The 18,103-nt window shown below is 27.4% G+C and overlaps 1 protein-coding gene across 1 annotated transcript; it reads left to right on the forward strand.

Moving 5' to 3' along the window:
- The first annotated feature begins 6,689 nt into the window (after nt 1-6,689).
- LOC145838278 (UNC93-like protein) lies at nt 6,690-14,407 on the forward strand. Its single transcript, XM_082945847.1, has 5 exons — nt 6,690-6,818; nt 7,571-7,735; nt 12,537-13,202; nt 13,460-13,695; nt 14,036-14,407. Exons 1-5 carry the CDS (start codon nt 6,707-6,709, stop codon nt 14,258-14,260), a joined length of 1,404 nt encoding a protein of 467 aa, XP_082801973.1. The 5' UTR covers nt 6,690-6,706; the 3' UTR covers nt 14,261-14,407.
- The last annotated feature ends 3,696 nt before the right edge of the window (nt 14,408-18,103 follow it).

Genomic DNA, 18,103 nt, shown 5'->3' on the forward strand with positions numbered 1-18,103 from the left:
TTCTACACACACTTGCTACAAAATATTTTAATGTAATTTTTGAACCTAATTAAACTTTGCAATTAATCACTACGTTTGGAACTTTTAGTCAGATTTAAAGCTTCGTTGATTTTTTGTTGTTAAAGAAATTTAAACAGAACCATAACTGTTTTATTACTTTTGATATTGCAATAAAATTGTGGTCAAACTATGCTACAAATAATATTTGATTTATAAAACAAACACATTGCTTTAATAGTATCTAAGTGATTGTTTTTCTAAAGTTTGTATTGTACAATTATACTGTATCGTAGTTTTCGAATAACAACAATTAATAAAAAAATATTAGGCAGTGAAGTTGTGAAGTTATTATTTTTTATCAAATATATTCTAAGAATTTTAAAAATCAAAACTAAGAGTTAATGATTAAAAGAGAAAATAAAACTTTTTGTAACAAATTAATGTTTTTTTTTTAAATATCGATTACAATAATTTACATTTAAGCAGCAGAAAATTATACCAATTACAATTAAAATGATAATCTATAACTTTATAAAACAATTTACTTTCAAACAGTTTTACAAATACTAATTTAGACGCTTTAAACGATACAATAATGCCTGCTGTATGTATAACAATGCTACTGTCAAGTTATAATGTATTACTTCTGTTTAGTATATAATTAGCTAACAGAAAATTAAGATTTTATTAATTAATTGATTTGTTTTCATTAAATTTAAGCTCAACTAGGTAGTTGTTTCATAAGTTGTGTTTTAAATGCATTAAAGTTATTTTGTTTGGTCAAATATAGTAAATATACTCGTATTAAAGCTTAATTGTATTAGTTTAGTTAAAGTGATAACTAAATTTGTAGTCGAGAAGTTTTAGTAAAGTTTTAAATAACAAAAATAAACTACCTGAACTTTAACATTTATCGATTACTAAAAATTAAAAAAAAAAATCAAGTTTTGTTTATCAAACTTGCTATTCTGTTATTTTGTACTTTTTAAAGCGGTATAAAAACATTGTTAAATGTTACTATTGTGAATAAAATATGCTTAGACTGATTTTAGCTTATATAGGCAACAAAATATAAACACTAAGTTAAGTTTGCTCTGATTATAACTTAAGTAAATACTTAAAAAAAAAAAGTTTTTGTATAAACACCAACTATTAATTAAAGAAATAACTAGGAAAACTAAATAAGTTTTCTTTTTTTAATGAAAAGCTAATGTAACTGTGTCAAAATGTTTTCTATATGTCTTGGACAAGACATTAAAAGGTATCTATATATATTAAAAGGTAAATTGATAATCGAAAGGTTCTTCGTGCACCAGGTCTTAGGACTAAATAATCTTTATTTTTTATTTTTTGTTCAATAAATTCCATATATATGTACGTGTTAAACTTTATGCTCAATAAAAAAGTAGCTAATAATTTTAGTGTTCACTTCAAAAATTCTTAATATTAAAGTAAATTGTTGAAGAAAAAAGTTTTTTTTAGCAGTTGAATCTACAAAAAACCAAAAAGTAACCAAAAAGATTCTTAAATCCAAGTATTTTTGAAGACTGCACTTTTATAGAGTTATTTCTTGTTTTTCATATGTAAGTGCTATAAACTGGTAGGCTTTTATATGTACATTAGTTTTTTTAACTTGCACTGGAAAAAAGCTGTTAACTTTTTGTAAAAAACGATTTGTATTTAGTGTAATTAATAATAAACTTCAAATGGATATACTAGAATGGAGAAATTATTATTATAAGGTTAAAATATTACAATAACTATCATAGTCAGTAATATTTACTTTTAAAATTAAAAATATTTTGAGTACTTAAGACAAAGCTGCAGCTCTGTTCAGGATAACAGGATAAACAAATATTTTTCATAATATTTTATATTGTAAAAATCGAATAATTTAATTGCTACACTTCATAACACATTTAATTTTTTACTGAACTAAATTTTTACTGATGTGTTATTAGAGGAAGGTTTTTTGTTTTGCATATTTTTAAAAATTAATATCATAAAATAAAACTTACTCATTTTTAAGTTGATGAAACTTTCTTTTTTCACAAAGCTTTTCAATTTAGACTTTACATCCTAATCAAATGATAAACGAAATAACAATTACTTTGTATGCTTTTAATGCTTAAAATGTTATGCCGTAAACGTTTATGAAAACTTACATACAAAACGAAATCTTAAAATGCTTAGTGTCTAACAATAGTTAAAAAAAATTTATTATAATTAACAGATTGGTAGAAGTTGTTTTTGTTTTGATCAAGTTGTTTTGAAGCATACAAACAAGCCAATGAAAAAAATAATTTTGCACTGAATTATAGCTTTTTAGTATAAAATTTTACCATAACGACTTAAAGTTTATTTATAGCAATGATTTTGTTTCCTAAGCTTAGAATAAAAAAAACAAATTAAACTAGAAAATAAGTTAAAGCGTAACTCTTGTCAAAGTAGAAAAGCATTAATATCGTATTAATTTAAAAGTTTTAACTTATTGTTTTTTGGTAGTTTATTTTTACAATTAGTAAAAATAATAAGTTTTAACAATAAGTTATCTTTTTTAAGCTAAATGAATGAAAATATTACACAGCTTGGATCAGGCTTTCCCCTTTTGGGTGATTTTGGGTATTATAGGGCAACAAATAGTAACGGTACTAAAAAGTATATGGGTAGTTTACTAGTAAAGGGGCAATGTTGGACAAATGCGGCGGTAAAGTTTTAACTTTCTGCCTAAAGGGAGATTAATTTTGGAAACCTTGACTTAGACGCATGAAATAAAACTTATTATGAGAAAGTATAAAAACAATAGAGCTTTAAACTCGTAATAAATACTTTGTGAAGTGTTTACTTTAGTGGTGTATGACTCGATAACTTGAGATTCTTTCCCAAAGACCAAAATTTTCGAGCGAATTTTCAAATTTTTCATTGAATTAAATATATGTATAAAACTCTTTTGTTCGAATTTGTTTTTGCTTCCCTATTTCTTAAGATAGTTTGTCATCAAGTTTAAAAAATATGTTTGGAGTATTTGAAAAGTTTAACCAAAACTGCTTTTGTTTTAATAAAAAATACAAAATAGTTTTTCTGTAAAACAAAAAAGCTTAACATTAATAAATAGTTGTTAACAAAAGTATCGAACACTTTAAACTTAATTTTAATTATTAAGCTTAGTTATTAACTTTTTATCGAATTAAAATAGAGATACGTATTTATATAAAAGAACATATTAACCTTTAAACAAATTAAGTTTAAGAATATCGTTTTATTTCTAAAAAAAACGATTTCAGGTTTTCAAACAGAGTATTACCATTTTTTTTGCTGTCTAAAGACAATTAGAAATTTTTCAATTTAGACCATAAGACTTGAAGAAAATACAATTATATTTCAAAGTGAAAATAAGCATAAGAAAACATAGTATAATTTTATAATTAAATGAATAAATTAGTGCTTCATAAACTCTTAAATTACAATTCTTATTGTTAGAAAGAAGTAAAAGCAAATTAGCTCAAACTAGTTTGCGTGCTTTATTAGTAAAAACTATTAAATAGCGTACTTAAATTAAGTTATAAAACTGTTAACTTCAAGTAACATACTTATGTTTAATAGTTATTTCTATTTCTAATGGTATCTAAATTTCATTCTTGGGTGGGTAATTAACTTTTTATTTTTTTAGCATACAGACAGCTTCATAAATAGGAAAAGTACAAAAATCAGCTCCCATAAGACCTAAACTTTTGATTAGTTTTTAAAATAAAGTTTTACTTTTAAAGTATTCTTAAGTTAATAATTAAACACTACGTTTAAACAGATTTTTAAAATATCTCATCTGTTTACAATCTTTGAGTTTTGTATTTTCGAAAAAAGAGCTAAAATCTAAGAAGCATTTGAACTTTCTTACTTTAATTTTTCTTATTGTTTCCGGAACAACAGCTATTGAATTTATTAAAAAATTAAAAACAATTTTTGTCACAAACATTGTGTTAAATTGCAAGCATAAGTTATAATTTAAAATACAACTTTGTTTGTTTAAAACAATCAAAGTAAAACAAACAGGAAAAAAGCGGGTTTTTATGAATTTTTGGTTATGAATGTTTATAAACTTTTTTGAACTATCTAGTTGATGAGTAATGTTTTTTAAATTGCTGGTTGAGCAAGTTTTGAAGCTATTACAACCATGTTATATTACACCATTTAGTTTGAGTTGTATCATGATAAAATTAGCAATTTCAGTTTTTATTTATTACATTTGTTTTTTTTGTAAAATTTGTTTAGCTGTTTTTTATCTTTCATCAGTGTGGTCATAAAATTTTGTTGATAAAACATTTACAAGTTCAAAAACACGGTTTTAGTTTAATTATTAACGTTTAGCTTCAAAGTAAAATGTTTATTAGCAAAACTTGACAGTAAAAATCCAGCTTGTATTAATTTTTGAAAGATTGTTAGTGCAATGTGCAATTTATTTTGCATTTTTAATTTCCTTGTGATAAGTTTTGTTGACAAAGTAGTTGTTGTTAAGATTATGAAACAAGTCTTATTTTGGTAATTTTTTTATAGGTGTTTGTTCTAGTATTCTAAAGTAAAATTTTCAAGTTGTATGTTGAAAAAAAGTCAAAAAGGTAGATTAATAAACCTTTTTTTGTAGAGTTATTGTAAAAAAACAAGTTAATATGCATTTTGTTTTTATTCAAATAAAGAATGATTATTTTAAATAAAAGTTAAGTTTTATTTTGATTAAAAATGATTTGAAGAAAATTTTGTATTATAAAAAGTTTAAAATTAAACATTAGTCTTGTTTACCAATATACATATATATATTTTTAATTACAAAAACAAACTCACTTTACAAACAAAACGGTTGGTATTTTCGTAATTAATTAGTCCTAAAGCATATATACAGTTATACTTTTGTACTGAAAACACAAAAATATACCAAAAATTTAATGAAAGGTATTTTTTTACTTTAGCACTTCATAATTACAACTATCAAAAAATTTTTTTTTTGATACTTTTAAAAGTCAGTTGTAGTAGTTTACCTTACTGTTTAATACTAGCTTAGTATCTTTTTCGTAAAACATTTTTTCATTGTAGTAATACTTTAGTTTTGAGCGTAAATCGTACATTTCAGAGGAAAGTATTCTTTGTAAAGACGATATTTTTATACCCAGTAAAGCGTAAAGATATAACGCTAATCTTGCAATCTATAGAAATTACGCCTTTCTTTTTACCACTCAAAATTCAAAAAAAGTTTTCTTATTGTAACAATTACAGTTCATATAAGTTTTGTTGCTAAAGGTTTATACGCTTTTTTTTCTTTTTTGAAAAGTTTATATTTTAATATTTCAGTGTTTATAATTTTATGCTTAAAAGTGTTTTTGACAAGGGTTTAAAAAATACAGCTGTATGTTATTAGCTTACTAAAAAAAAACACATTTAAACTTTGTTTAACAAATATTTCAGAAACTAAACTTGTATGTATTGCATTTGTTAGTTGTATAAAATTAATAAATGTTTGTTAACTTAAAGTTTGATTTATTTTTCGTTTTTTCACTAAGATAAAACATTAAAAAGCGCGTTTTTTGGTAAAGTTTTACATAATCAAGACCATGTTTATTTATAGTTACAAATTTTCGTTTAGTTATGCTATTTAATCAGAAAGTGTTTATCTAATTTAAGTTTACATGAGTATATACTTTATTTAGTCAACTTTTTAATGTAGTTTGATCAGCAGTTATATTAGTTTTTGTTTATTTTTATAAACCTTAACAAGACTTCAAAAACCAAAACGTACATTTCTTGTATTTTAACTTCAAAAGTTGCTTTTCTTGAAGTTAGTTGTTACTTAATACTAATAAAATAGATTAAAAATAAACTTTTACTTATTTTCAGCCTAGTAGATTTGCAAAACGTAAAAAACTAATGCTCATAATTTATGTTACCTTGTTTTCTAATAAATTATAAAGTATTTTTGAGTTACTTCTTAACTTACACTTGCAGTTTTTCTTATATTTATCTTTAGACATTGTTAATAAAACCAAAAAAACGTTTAAATGCATGTCACAAGTAAATGCAAAAGTTTTTCTATTTATTTTTTTAACATTTCATTTAAAAAAAGTTGTAAACATTATAAATGACCGTTTAAAAAACAGCTTTATTTTTTATAAGTAAAAACAAAATATTATTTAGTTCAATAGTAAAAAAAAATGATAACCCTATATGGAACTAAATAATTGATAAGTAAAAGATAAAACTAGTTTTATATTTTTTTATAGTTCATTCTAATCGTTTTTTTAGTTTTCCAATTTTGTGTACATTTTATCTCAAACTTTGCTCAAGATAAAAATCGTCCAATGTCAATTATGACGTGTATTGCAAAACACCGATCAGAAAAATTAACATTTCTTGAAAATAAAATTGTTTTACATTGGCTTCTATACAAAAAACAAAACAGCTTTATATAAAATAGAAAAGAAAACAACTTTATATTTACCATAGTTAGCGTTTATCTTAAACAGTTTAAGGAGATTATACAAAATAATGAGAGTATAATTGTAATAATGTTTAAAGCTTTAAGAGTTTAGTAGTACTAAAAATAGATAGCACAGTAAAGTTTATTTAAGCTTTCATAAACATTTTACTTAACTATTTAACGATTTATACAAACAGATATTTTAAAAGAAGTTTTATTTAGAGAATAAAAACTTGATTGAAAATGTCAAAAGATGCAAGTTATGCGAAATCCGTAGAACGGAAATGTCTTGGGTCATTAATATTAGTTTCAGTCGCTGAACTGTTAAACTTTTCTGCTTTTATTTCGCTAGAAGGTAAAGTTTATAAACGTGTATTTTTAATTTATAAATATTTAACTAAATTTTTTTGAACTTAAATACAGTAAAAAAAATTGAAAACAGAAAGTTCTGTATCTACAAAGCTTTTGTTGTTTTTTATTTTGTGTGTGTTTTGTTTTGTACTCGAGTTTTGACCAAGCAATTTGTTTGCATATTGTGTAAAATTGCACTTAAACTAATGTATTTGCAAAAGCAATAAAACTTTTATAGCTTTTGTAGTACCCCGCATTTTTGTATTACTTTGTTTTTGAATACTTTTTACAAAGTTTTTTGAATTTATAATATAAGTTAAAACTGACAAAACAGTTTTTATGGAATATGCAAGTTAAATACTATAACGATTTCGTCTAAAACCAAACCTTTAGAACATTTACATATATATGTTATGATTACAGACTAAGTACGATTATACATCCGTTTAAAAAGTTCAATGTTCTAAACAAAACAGACAAATTTATTTTGGAATATTTATTGTTTATAGCTTTAAAGAAGGTAATAAATATAATTAATGTGTTGCAAAACTCTCAATACAGTTTATATACCAAATAATTGCATAGAAAAACAACTTTTGCATTTATCATTAGTTTAAAGCGATTGAAAACTTTTACAACTAAGTCTTGCTTACTAAGTATTTTACAGCTATTGTTAAAAAAATAATAACATTTAGAAGAAGTTATTTATTTTAAACTCTATTAATGCTAATATTAAAACTTGTCATAATATTTCAGGTTTACAAAGCAACCTGAACAAAGAGGTTGGGATGATAGCTTTGGGTCTCTTGTACCTGACGTTTCTCCTCACTTCCATGTTCTTGCCCCCTCTAGTGATGAACAAACTCAGTTGCAAGAAAATTCTCTGCATTTCAACTCTCGCGTACGCAACCTACACTGCCGGTTTGTGACTTACATTTCAAATAACTAACAATATTAGAATTTTATTAATTTACTCTCTGAGAATAAAAAACTATAAGTTTTAACAAAACCTACACTGCCGGTTTGTATACTGTTTGTGGAATATTTTATAAAAAACAATGTTTTATTAACTTACTCCTTGAAATAAAAAAGAATAAGTTAATAAACAATTTTTGTCATAACCTACACTGACGGTTTGTACATTTGTATATATTGCTGAATAACTTCATAAAAAGTTATGATTTATTAATTTACTTATGATATTCTGATTTGCTTTAAATTAAACAAAAGAAAGATATGTAGCTATAATGAGACGAATTAGACCTTATTTTTGCAAGTTGTTAAAGTTAAAACAATGTTTTTACACAGTGAAACATTATTTTGGGTTTATAATCTTCAAAAATAGAGTTTAATATAGTTATTAAAAATAGAAACAGTAAATACTGAGGTTACCGTTTAATGCAACTTATACAGCTGGTTTGTTGGTGTTTTTATATTCGGAATATTTTATAACAAACAAGGCTTATTAATTTACTCGTTAAAAATAAAATCAACAGATTAACAAACAATCTCTAACGCAGCTTACATGATTTGTTAGTGTTATAATAACTTTTAATATTTTTTATAATAAACATAAATAACAGATAAACTTAATTATTTCATTGAAAAAAACAATTATCGACTTTTAATGCCAATTACACAGACGTTTTTAGATATTTTCATTGTAACATATTTTTTGTACTGTGGACAGCCACACTTAAAAGAACAAAAAACATTCACTTTTGTTTATTGAAAGCAATTATTAAAATTAAATATGAATTTTAGACTACGTTTTGATTTTTAAACACTTTCATAAAGTCTATACAGTTAACAAAATGCAACAAAAGTACATAACAACACTTAAAACTTAAGGTATGTGGTTTCCTAATTGATTTTACTGTGATCTAACTGCATTTATTTATTATGAAAATAAGAACTTGATAAAAACTACCATATTTAATAGTTAATACAACTTAGTTGAAGAAAAAACATTTGATATGTAAAGTGTTTTTATACTTAATGTTTTTTTCATAGACTGTGAATATGTGACAACTTTTATAATCACTTCCATACACAAGTTTTTTCTTTTAAAACGTCTAAAAATGTTTGAAAGTTTATTAAAATAATTAAACTAGTAACTAACAATCTACTCTGGAGTTTCCCAAACTCATTTTCATAATCGCCTCCCTTGGTAGAAATGTTAGAAATAGTTGCCCCCCCCCCAAACTATTTGAAGTCAGCCAGATATTAGTCAGTTATAGAAAGTCAAATGGGTTGAAATAGGTTGCTATAGATTAGTTAATAACAGTTTTATAGTACACTTATTTCAAAAATGATAAACTTATTAAGTGGGAAAAGATAACAAGTTGACAAATAGTCATTTCCAGGATTTAGCACAAAATTTCAACATTGGAGAATCTTAAGTTATTTAGTTAAGAAAGTCATAATTTTATCTTACATTATACATATAAACTAATTTTCATCAACCATATACATTTTATTACATACAAACGTTAACAGCACAGTTACTATTTCTATTAAACATTTTTATAAACAGTGGCTTAATAAAATTTAAACGTTATGAACCAGCAGAAGTTAAATTACACTTAAGTTAACAGGTATACACCACTCGATAAATTATTCCAACACCAACTTATACATCAAAACATTTAAAAAAATTGTCGGCTATTGATAACATATAAAAAATAGAAAATTAATTTAAGACATCTTTAATAAAACTAATTCATAGATTTACATTTAGATTAAAAAGTTTAAATCAAACATTTAGTTTCAGTAACACAACTTTTTAGATAATTTAACAAATCGAAATGTGCCAAAAAGTTTCTTTTTTCTTAGTAAGGGGATTCACCGAAAGTGCAATTGTCACACCTCCGACAACCACTCTACCAAGGTGTCTCTTTCCACTTCGGCCAAATTCTCCTGTTCCATTTTCCTATCCAACAGTTCCAACACGTCGGACACGAAACTTTTGATGATGGCCTTGTTCCTGTTTCCGATGTTGTCGATCACTTTCGCGAAATCCAACCGCTTGTTCCGCTTCACAAAAAAACCGGGGCTTTCCCTGAAAATCTTCAGCCACTTGTCGTAGAAGTCGCAGGCGTTGTTCGCGACGGTCCTCAGCAACAGGCTAACTTGGTCCTTGTCCAGCACAGAGTCGGCTTCGTACTTCAGGATTTCCCGCCTGAAAGCAGAACCGCGCGTTCCGCTGAAACTGACCCTAAGATCTTCGAGCTTGTTCGATAAGTATTCGTCCACTGTGAGAAATAGATCAATGGTCATTGTTTTGTTGGCTGGCTATAAAATTCCTGTTAAAAATCCAGCAGTTACTTATTATAGTAAGCAAGATAAAATTAAAGAGATTGTTAGGCTTAAATTATTTTAGGATGTTTTTAAACTTATTTGGATCAAGCTACTTTTGTTGCCTTTTTGTTTGCCTTGAAGTATTAAAATTTGATTTAGTTCTGCTTAAAAAAAGGAACTGTAAGTAACATAAAAAGTCTGTTAACTTTTTAAAAAGGAACAGTTAGACTTTAACATTGTTTGATTTTCAACTTGTGTTACAGTATACTATTTAGCATAAGGAAATAGACTTTTTTTAATCTAAGTACCAAATATATTTTCAGTTTTTGAGTTCTTAAAACAGTAGTTAATTCAAATTGTTAAGCGCTGACATAATAAAAAATAGTAGTCTCGTAAAAAACTAGTTTTAATTATTTTTGTTTAAAATTTTGTATCATTTAGTAAATATTTAGATTATTTTCAAATATGTTTCAACATTATCACTCAGTTCTAAACAGAGATGTTATAGCGGTAAAAATTTCCTAGTCAGTTTTTATTTTACAATATGTTTTTTTTTCAATTAAAATTTATTTTAACTATTGTTTGGTTAATAACTATTCAGTCAACCTACTCATAGAACCTATAACTATTGAATCATATGAAGTTTAAGAAAACTTCATCAGTTTTGTCATTCTCTTTACTATTTGACATCTGAAACTTATAGATTTAAACAACTGTAACCGAATTAACAAACCATTTACTGTTTTAAAAGTTTTTAGTGTTAATTAGAAAAATGTATAAAATTTATTGTAAAACTTTAAGGACCAACAAAAATCTGTTCAACACTGTTTAGTGTAGTAGTTCAAAATAGTACTTTATAAGCAAAACACTTATCTTTCTTTTAAGAGTTTAAGTACCTTAATTATGTTAATAAGTTAAACAATTACTAGCAGTCTAAGCTAAACTCATTTATATTTATATTTGAGTCTACGATAACTTAATTAATCCTTTTATGTAGACGCTAATTGAAAAAACTAATTATATTTTATTTCCCCTTTTATGATATTCTATTACACAGGTTTCTATAAGTTTACCAGGGCTTAGGTTGACTTAAGTTGCTAAATTTATCTAGTATTCCAGCTTTACAAAGACATAAAACCTTAAACGAATTTATAATGGTTATGTATCGCAAAAAGTTTTTTTTTACTTTTTAGTAAGAAAAACCTAGTTTTAGAGTTTAGTTGTTTTTTTACATCGGTAAAGACAAACTAAAAGCTTACTAAACTATCTTTAAATCGTATAAAAACTGATAAGTACTTTTTTTTACTACTTTATTCTTCAGATATTTTTAAAAAGCAATTAACACGTTGCGTTCTAAAAAGGTTATATTCAATTGTATTATGCTTTATAAATAATCAAGCTAAAACACTAAGTCTTGGTGATTATTTTCAAATGTAGATACACGTTTGTAGTCTATTAGAAAACTTATATTTTCAGGTTGTATACAAACACTTAAGCTTACATTTTTTACATCTTGCTTAAGTTTTTGATATTTTTGTAAGTTTTTTACAAAAATATTTGCAACTTAGGTAAAAATTCTATTCTCTACTAAAAGTTTTATTTAGTAGATTTATTAATTTGTTTGTCATTCGATTGGTTGTTAATCTAAAAAAGGGTTTCCTAAAATCACTATCATAAATGCCCATAAACATAATTCACATTAATAGAAATGATCGACTTTACTCAATACAAACCCCAGAACTTTATTGTATATTTAGAATATCTTGTAAAATATATCTCAGTACTCCCTATCGCCCCTTTACTCTTCACGCCTTCAACTTTGGCCCCTTCACATCTTATTACTGAGTTGTGGAGATGGCCCCCAAGTGGGCTACATGGTCCACTTTGGGAAACCCTGATCTGCGCCATATCTACCAATTGAAAGATACAAGTACTTTCGAAGGCGGATAAATAACAAATGAAGCTCCTCTAAGGTTGTAAACTTTTGTTTAGTTTAAATAAATTTGTCAACACAAGGCTCATGCTGATCTTAATTCAACATTTCATACGCTAACGCTAGATTTACATAAACTTCATTTGTGGAAACAATTTTTAACCACTACTAAGTAAAACTTGTCAGCAAAATTTCAGACTCATTACTTTCTAAAAAACTTCTTCATAATGTCGCAAGTGTTGAGTTGGTAAACAATTTAAATTTATCTAAATAAAATAAGAACATTTAAACACGATTAAATTTCTTAAACAAAAACTTCTTATGTATTAATCACTTATTTAGAATTAAAATAGTAAATTAAAAAATAAATAGTAAAAAGTAAATACTCATAAAGTTATAAAAAAATTTTGGTTGAATCTTGAAGTAACCTGATTTAAAGCTACCAAATAAACATCTTAAACTCAAACATCTTATTTTTATTTTTCACAGCAAACTTCTACCCGGTGGCTTACACGATGATCCCCGCTGCCATGTTGCTGGGGATGGGCGCCTCGTTGCTATGGAGCACCGTCAGGGTCTACGTCACGAGGGTGGCGACGTGGCATGCCACCGCGCGGACGAAAAGTGTGGAGAAAACCACCTATCTCTTCTTCGGAGTGTTCTTCACCATTTTCTCCTTCGCCGTCGTCATCGGCAACCTCGTCATCTCCTTCCTCGCTTCCATGACGTCAACAAATAACGTAACGACCAACCTGACGTCACAATACAACTCCACTCAAGCGGAGTGCGGTCTGTTCTACAAGATGGGAGAAACTCCGCAAAACTCCACACAGGAGGGAAACTCCCTTCCAAGGGAGAAAGTCAACACGGGCTTGATGGTCTTCCTCGCCATGCAGCTCGTCGGCGCCCTCTTGTGCCTGTTCCTCTACGAAACCGAGCCCGACTTCCACGGCAACGAGCAAGTCGAGCTGGTGGAAGGGAAATCCCCTGATGAGAAGAAGGAGGAGAGCACGCTGGGGCTGCTGAAGCTGATGTTCAGGATTTTGAGGAGGGACAAGCCCGCGCTGCTGCTCATGCCCATCACCATGAGAGGGGGTTTTTTGTGGGCGTTCGTCATGGGTCAGTTCACATCAGCGTGGATCTCATGCGCCATCGGTTCGTTCAAAATAAATAAAAACTTTAAGTTGAAAAAAGAAAGCTGTATCAGTAGATATACAACTAGTTTAAAGTTTTTAATTAAAAATACTAAGAATGCAACAATGAGATTTGTACAAAGCTAAAAGTATGTAAAAAATTAAAAAAAATTGTGCTAAATAAAACTCTATGAATAATTTAACATAATAAATAGTTTTAATCACATGACAGGAATTTAATAACCAATTTAAATATTATTCAATATATATGTTCTCCAGGCATTACCCACGTGACAAACTGCATGGCGGTTTTGGGGGCGACGATGGCGATGAGCAGTTTCTCCTCCGCCTACCTCGCCAAAAAAATCCCCGTTTCCGTGTTGATCCTGGTGACGGCACTGCTGGAAACCTGCATCCTGATCACCCTGATCGCGTGGCAACCTACTGACGTCATCTGGGTTTATTACGTCATAGCGGGCGGGTTCGGGGTGACCAACGGAATCATGAAGTCACAGGTTGGTAGATTGTTTGCTTGTTGATATATTCGTTGAATTTGTTTTGTGATCAACTGTGCTATTCTTTGGTTGGTAAAATAGTTTTAAAGTTTTATCAAAAACATCTGAATGTGAGTAATGTAGTTTTGTTTAAAAAGTTATACGCTTTTACAAAAAAATAAAAGCACCGATTATTTGTTTTAATTTTAAGTGAGTTAAGTCTTAAGAACTAAAAAACTATTTATTCTCGTTTTTACACTTGTACTGTGTATAGTACTTGCATATATTGCTTTACTTCTAAAAAACTTACCTATTTTTTATTTGTAGTTCAGACTTTAATTATATTTTCAAAATTTTTCAGGTACCCGCGGTCTACAGCCTCATCTGGACTTCTGGCGACGACCTGGCAGGCAGCTCCGCCCTCCAGAGCCTCTGGGAGTCCGGGGCGTCCACCGTATTGTACGGACTCAGCGGGGTCATGTACCCCGTCACCCAACTGGTGTTCGTCATGGCAACCACGACCGTGGGTACCGCAACGTTGTTGGTCGCTTGGAGGATCCGCGACAAGGCGTCGAGGTTTTGGTAGAAATTATTTGTCCGCTTGATGGCTGTGGAGTTTAGTGTTTAGTTTAAGGGATTTTTTTGGCTCTAAAGCTGATTTAATAGGGCTTTTGTAGATTAAATGGTTTATATTTTTATTACTATACAGTTATTTTACACTAATATTTTTTTTTAATTACCATTTTAATGTGCTGCAAAAAAAAAAAAATTAAGCTTTAAAGTAGAAACTTTAATAAAGATTAATTATTTTGACTGTTCTAGATTAGTTTATTTAATTAAAGTATTTTATTGCTTACAGAGTTTAAGAGCTTCAACCATTTATTAATAATTTTATAAGCTGTGACTTTTATTTAACTTTTTTTGTCTTCCGTAGTTGATTTTTTGGAGATATTGTATTTCTTGTTTTTTTTTAATTATTAAGAATATTTGATATCTATAGAAACTATTTATTTCGTTTTCTTACGTATATATTTTCGCCTTTACTTGTCTAATATTTTTTTCTATTGTAGACGTTTTTAGAGTACTATTGTAATTTTTCTATTAAGCGTGTATTTTCTTTAAAATTCATTTACGAGTTTTGTTTTTGTGCAATTTTATAATTTGAACTATTTTTGTAAGTGTTTTGATGTATAAAACATATTTTATAGCAAAAGTTAACACAAAACGAGTTTTTTGATTTTCATAAATCAGTCCTGGACTTTTGTCCTGGAGAAGGCATAAAACTGTATCCATGGTGTATGATTCAATAACCAAAAAGTTTTTGATACACTAGGTCCTTGAAGTAAACTTTTGAGAACTTTTTTTTTATGGTTCAATTAATTACTTAATTAACTTAATAGTATAACTTTTTTACTGACATCAAATGAAATTTTAAAAACTACCAAAGTAAGCTTTTTCATTGTTTGATTGCAATTTGTATTTTTTTACCATTTAAATTATGTTTTTAGTTATACAAAATACCTCATAAAGTTTTTAAAAATAAAATTTTTACAGTATTTTCTGATTTTAGTTAGATTATGAGCCGTTAACTTCGCTTTATAGCCATATACAAATTTAAACAAAACTGTAAATGTTCCCAATGTTTTGTTTTACAAAACTTTACTTAAAATACTTTTGTATAACAACTTTTAATAGTTTTTATCTTATCATTTCTGACTGTAATAAAACTTAGAGGAAAATATTTCAAATAGTTGCTGGAATAGTGATTTATTTATCTACAATTATATAATATATATATTTTTTTATTTTAAATTTTGTTTAATATTTTAATTAGAAATTTGATTAAATAAATTACTTAAAAAAATATATAGTAGTTTTGCATTCTTTTTAATTCTCAACCTTAAAAACTTTTGAAAACTGTTATAAAATGACGAGCTAAGACATAAATGTTTTTATCGATAAAACCTGCGATTGAAGTTATTAGGGGCATTAATACTTAAGCTTATAGTCTACTAGCGGTTGGCAACGTTGGCCCGCGTAGTGAAAATAAACGGCCTGCGAGCATGTAAATTTGTCCATCAAAAAAAATTTTTTAAACTTACATCAGAAAATCTCAGATTAAAAAAAAAAAAAAAAAGTTCTTAGGAACAACTTACGAAAAAATTTAATCTTACATTAGATATGAAAAAAACTAACTTTATCGAATTGAGTTCGACAATCGAGTAGTTTTCGTTATTTTAATTAAATTTAAGATCTCTGGCCCGCCAAAAACTTAAATCACCACATCTGGCAAAGCGACTAAAAATGTTGCTCACCCCTATCATTGTCCCTGCTACCTACATAACTTTTTTATGTTTTACATAAAGAAATATGAATATTTTGCTTTAATAATTTATAAAAACTACCCTGTAGAATTTTATAATGTAACATAAGTTGCAATACATAACAACACTTAAGTACTTGAGATGTTATCTTTCTTAATTGATTTTATGTGGTCTAACTGCCTTTATTTATTTAGAAAAATAAAAACTTGATAAAAACTACCCTGTAGAATTTAATAATGTAACAAAAGTTGCAATACATGGCAACACCTAAGTACTTAAGATGTTATCTTTCTTAATCGATTTTACTGTGGTCTAACTGCCTTTTTTTTTAGGAAAATAAGAACTTAATAAGAACTAACATAGTTGATACTTCGTAAAACTTAGTTGAAGTATATTAATTTGTTATATGTAGTTTTTTTACCTTATGGTTTCTCATAAGCTGTGAACTTCTATGGTCATTTTTTATACACAATTTTTTCTCTTAAAACGTCTAAAAATGTTTAAAACTTTTTAGATAATAATAAAACTAGTAACTAACACTCTACACAAAAGTTTCCCAAACTCATTTTGTTAATTGCTTCCCTTGGTAGAAATATTAAAAATAATTGCCCCCAAATAATTTGATTTCAACCCTTTGCTAGATAGTTTCCTATTTAATTTTTTCCCTCTTCTTTACTATTTATTGCCCTTTTATAATTTCTACCTATCTTTCTTTAAAAACAACTTATAAAACGTAGTATAATTTGGAATGACACTTTTAACTTTTTTCAATCTGTTATGATATTTTAATGCTAAATTATAGCTTTTCAAAAATAATTAATAAATCTACCTTTTTCTTAAAACGATGTTATCTGCATTAAAATATATTTTTATCTAGTACTTTTTCAAGTTTAAGATTAAGTTGCTGGTATACGAACAACCTGTTAATAGCCAAAGTTTAACTAAATGTTGCAAAATTAATACTTAACTAGGCTTTATTTTCTAATGTTACATGATAACTTTACTTGTTGAAGCATAAAAGTAAAATAATACCTAAATAGGTTTTTCAACTTATTAGTCAGTTATACAAACTCAAATAGGTTGAAATAGGTTGCTTAAGATTAATTAATATTACTTTTATAGCACACATATTCCAAAATTGATAAACTTATTAAATTCAAAAAGATAACAAGTTAACAATTTTGTAACAGGTATATAGTGAACCTAAAGTTATTTTGTTAAAAAACTCATAACTTTATTTTACATGATACATATAATCCATCTTTTGATGATTTTATACTTTTTATTATATACAAACGCTAAAAGCACAATTAATATTTCTATTAAACATTTGTATAAACAGTAACTTAATAAACCTTAAACGTTATAAATTAGCAGAAGTTAAACTAAACCTAAGTTAACAGATTTACACCACTTATTAAACTATTCCATCACTAACTTATACATTAAAACATTAAAAAAATTTCGTCGGCCAATGATAACATATAAAAAAGAGCAATAGACATCTTTAAAAAAACTACTTCATAGATGCACATTTAGATTAAAAAAGTAAAAATCAAAACAATATATATCATTTAGTTTCAGTAACACAACTCCTTAGATCATTTAACAAATCTAAAAATGCCAAAAAGTTTCTTTTTTCTTAGTAAGGGGATTCACCGAAAGCGCAATTGTCACACCTTCGACAACCACTCTACCAAGGTGTCTCTTTCCACTTCGGCCAAATTCTCCCGTTCCATTTTCCTGTCCAACAGTTCCAACACGTCGGACACGAAGCTTTTGATGATGGCCTTGTTCCTGTTTCCGATGTTGCAACCGCTTGTTCCGCTTCACAAAAAAACCGGGGCTTTCCCTGAAAATCTTCAGCCACTTGTCGTAGAAGTCGCAGGCGTTGTTCGCGACGGTCCTCAGCAACTGGCTAACTTGGTCCTTGTTCAGCACAGAGTCGGCTTCGTACTTCAGGATTTCCCTCCTGAAAGCAGATCCGCGCGTTCCGCTGAAACTGACCTTGAGATCTTCGAGCTTCTTCGATAAATATTCGTCCACTATGAGAAATAGATCCATGGTCATGATTTTTTGACTGGCTATAAAATTCCTGTTAAAAA

Source organism: Thalia democratica, chromosome 6 (assembly GCF_965202585.1).
Source record: "Thalia democratica chromosome 6, ktThaDemo2.hap1.1, whole genome shotgun sequence".
In the NCBI taxonomy this organism is placed as follows: domain Eukaryota; kingdom Metazoa; phylum Chordata; class Thaliacea; order Salpida; family Salpidae; genus Thalia; species Thalia democratica.

Bases quoted from the DNA above. Each gene is read 5' to 3' on its own strand.
- LOC145838278 (XM_082945847.1), top strand. From the start codon at position 6,707: ATGTCAAAAGATGCAAGTTATGCGAAATCCGTAGAACGGAAATGTCTT. The intron at 6,819-7,570 runs GTAAAGTTTATA...ATAATATTTCAG, and splicing joins TGCTTTTATTTCGCTAGAAG to GTTTACAAAGCAACCTGAAC. The intron at 7,736-12,536 runs GTTTGTGACTTA...TATTTTTCACAG, and splicing joins GTACGCAACCTACACTGCCG to CAAACTTCTACCCGGTGGCT.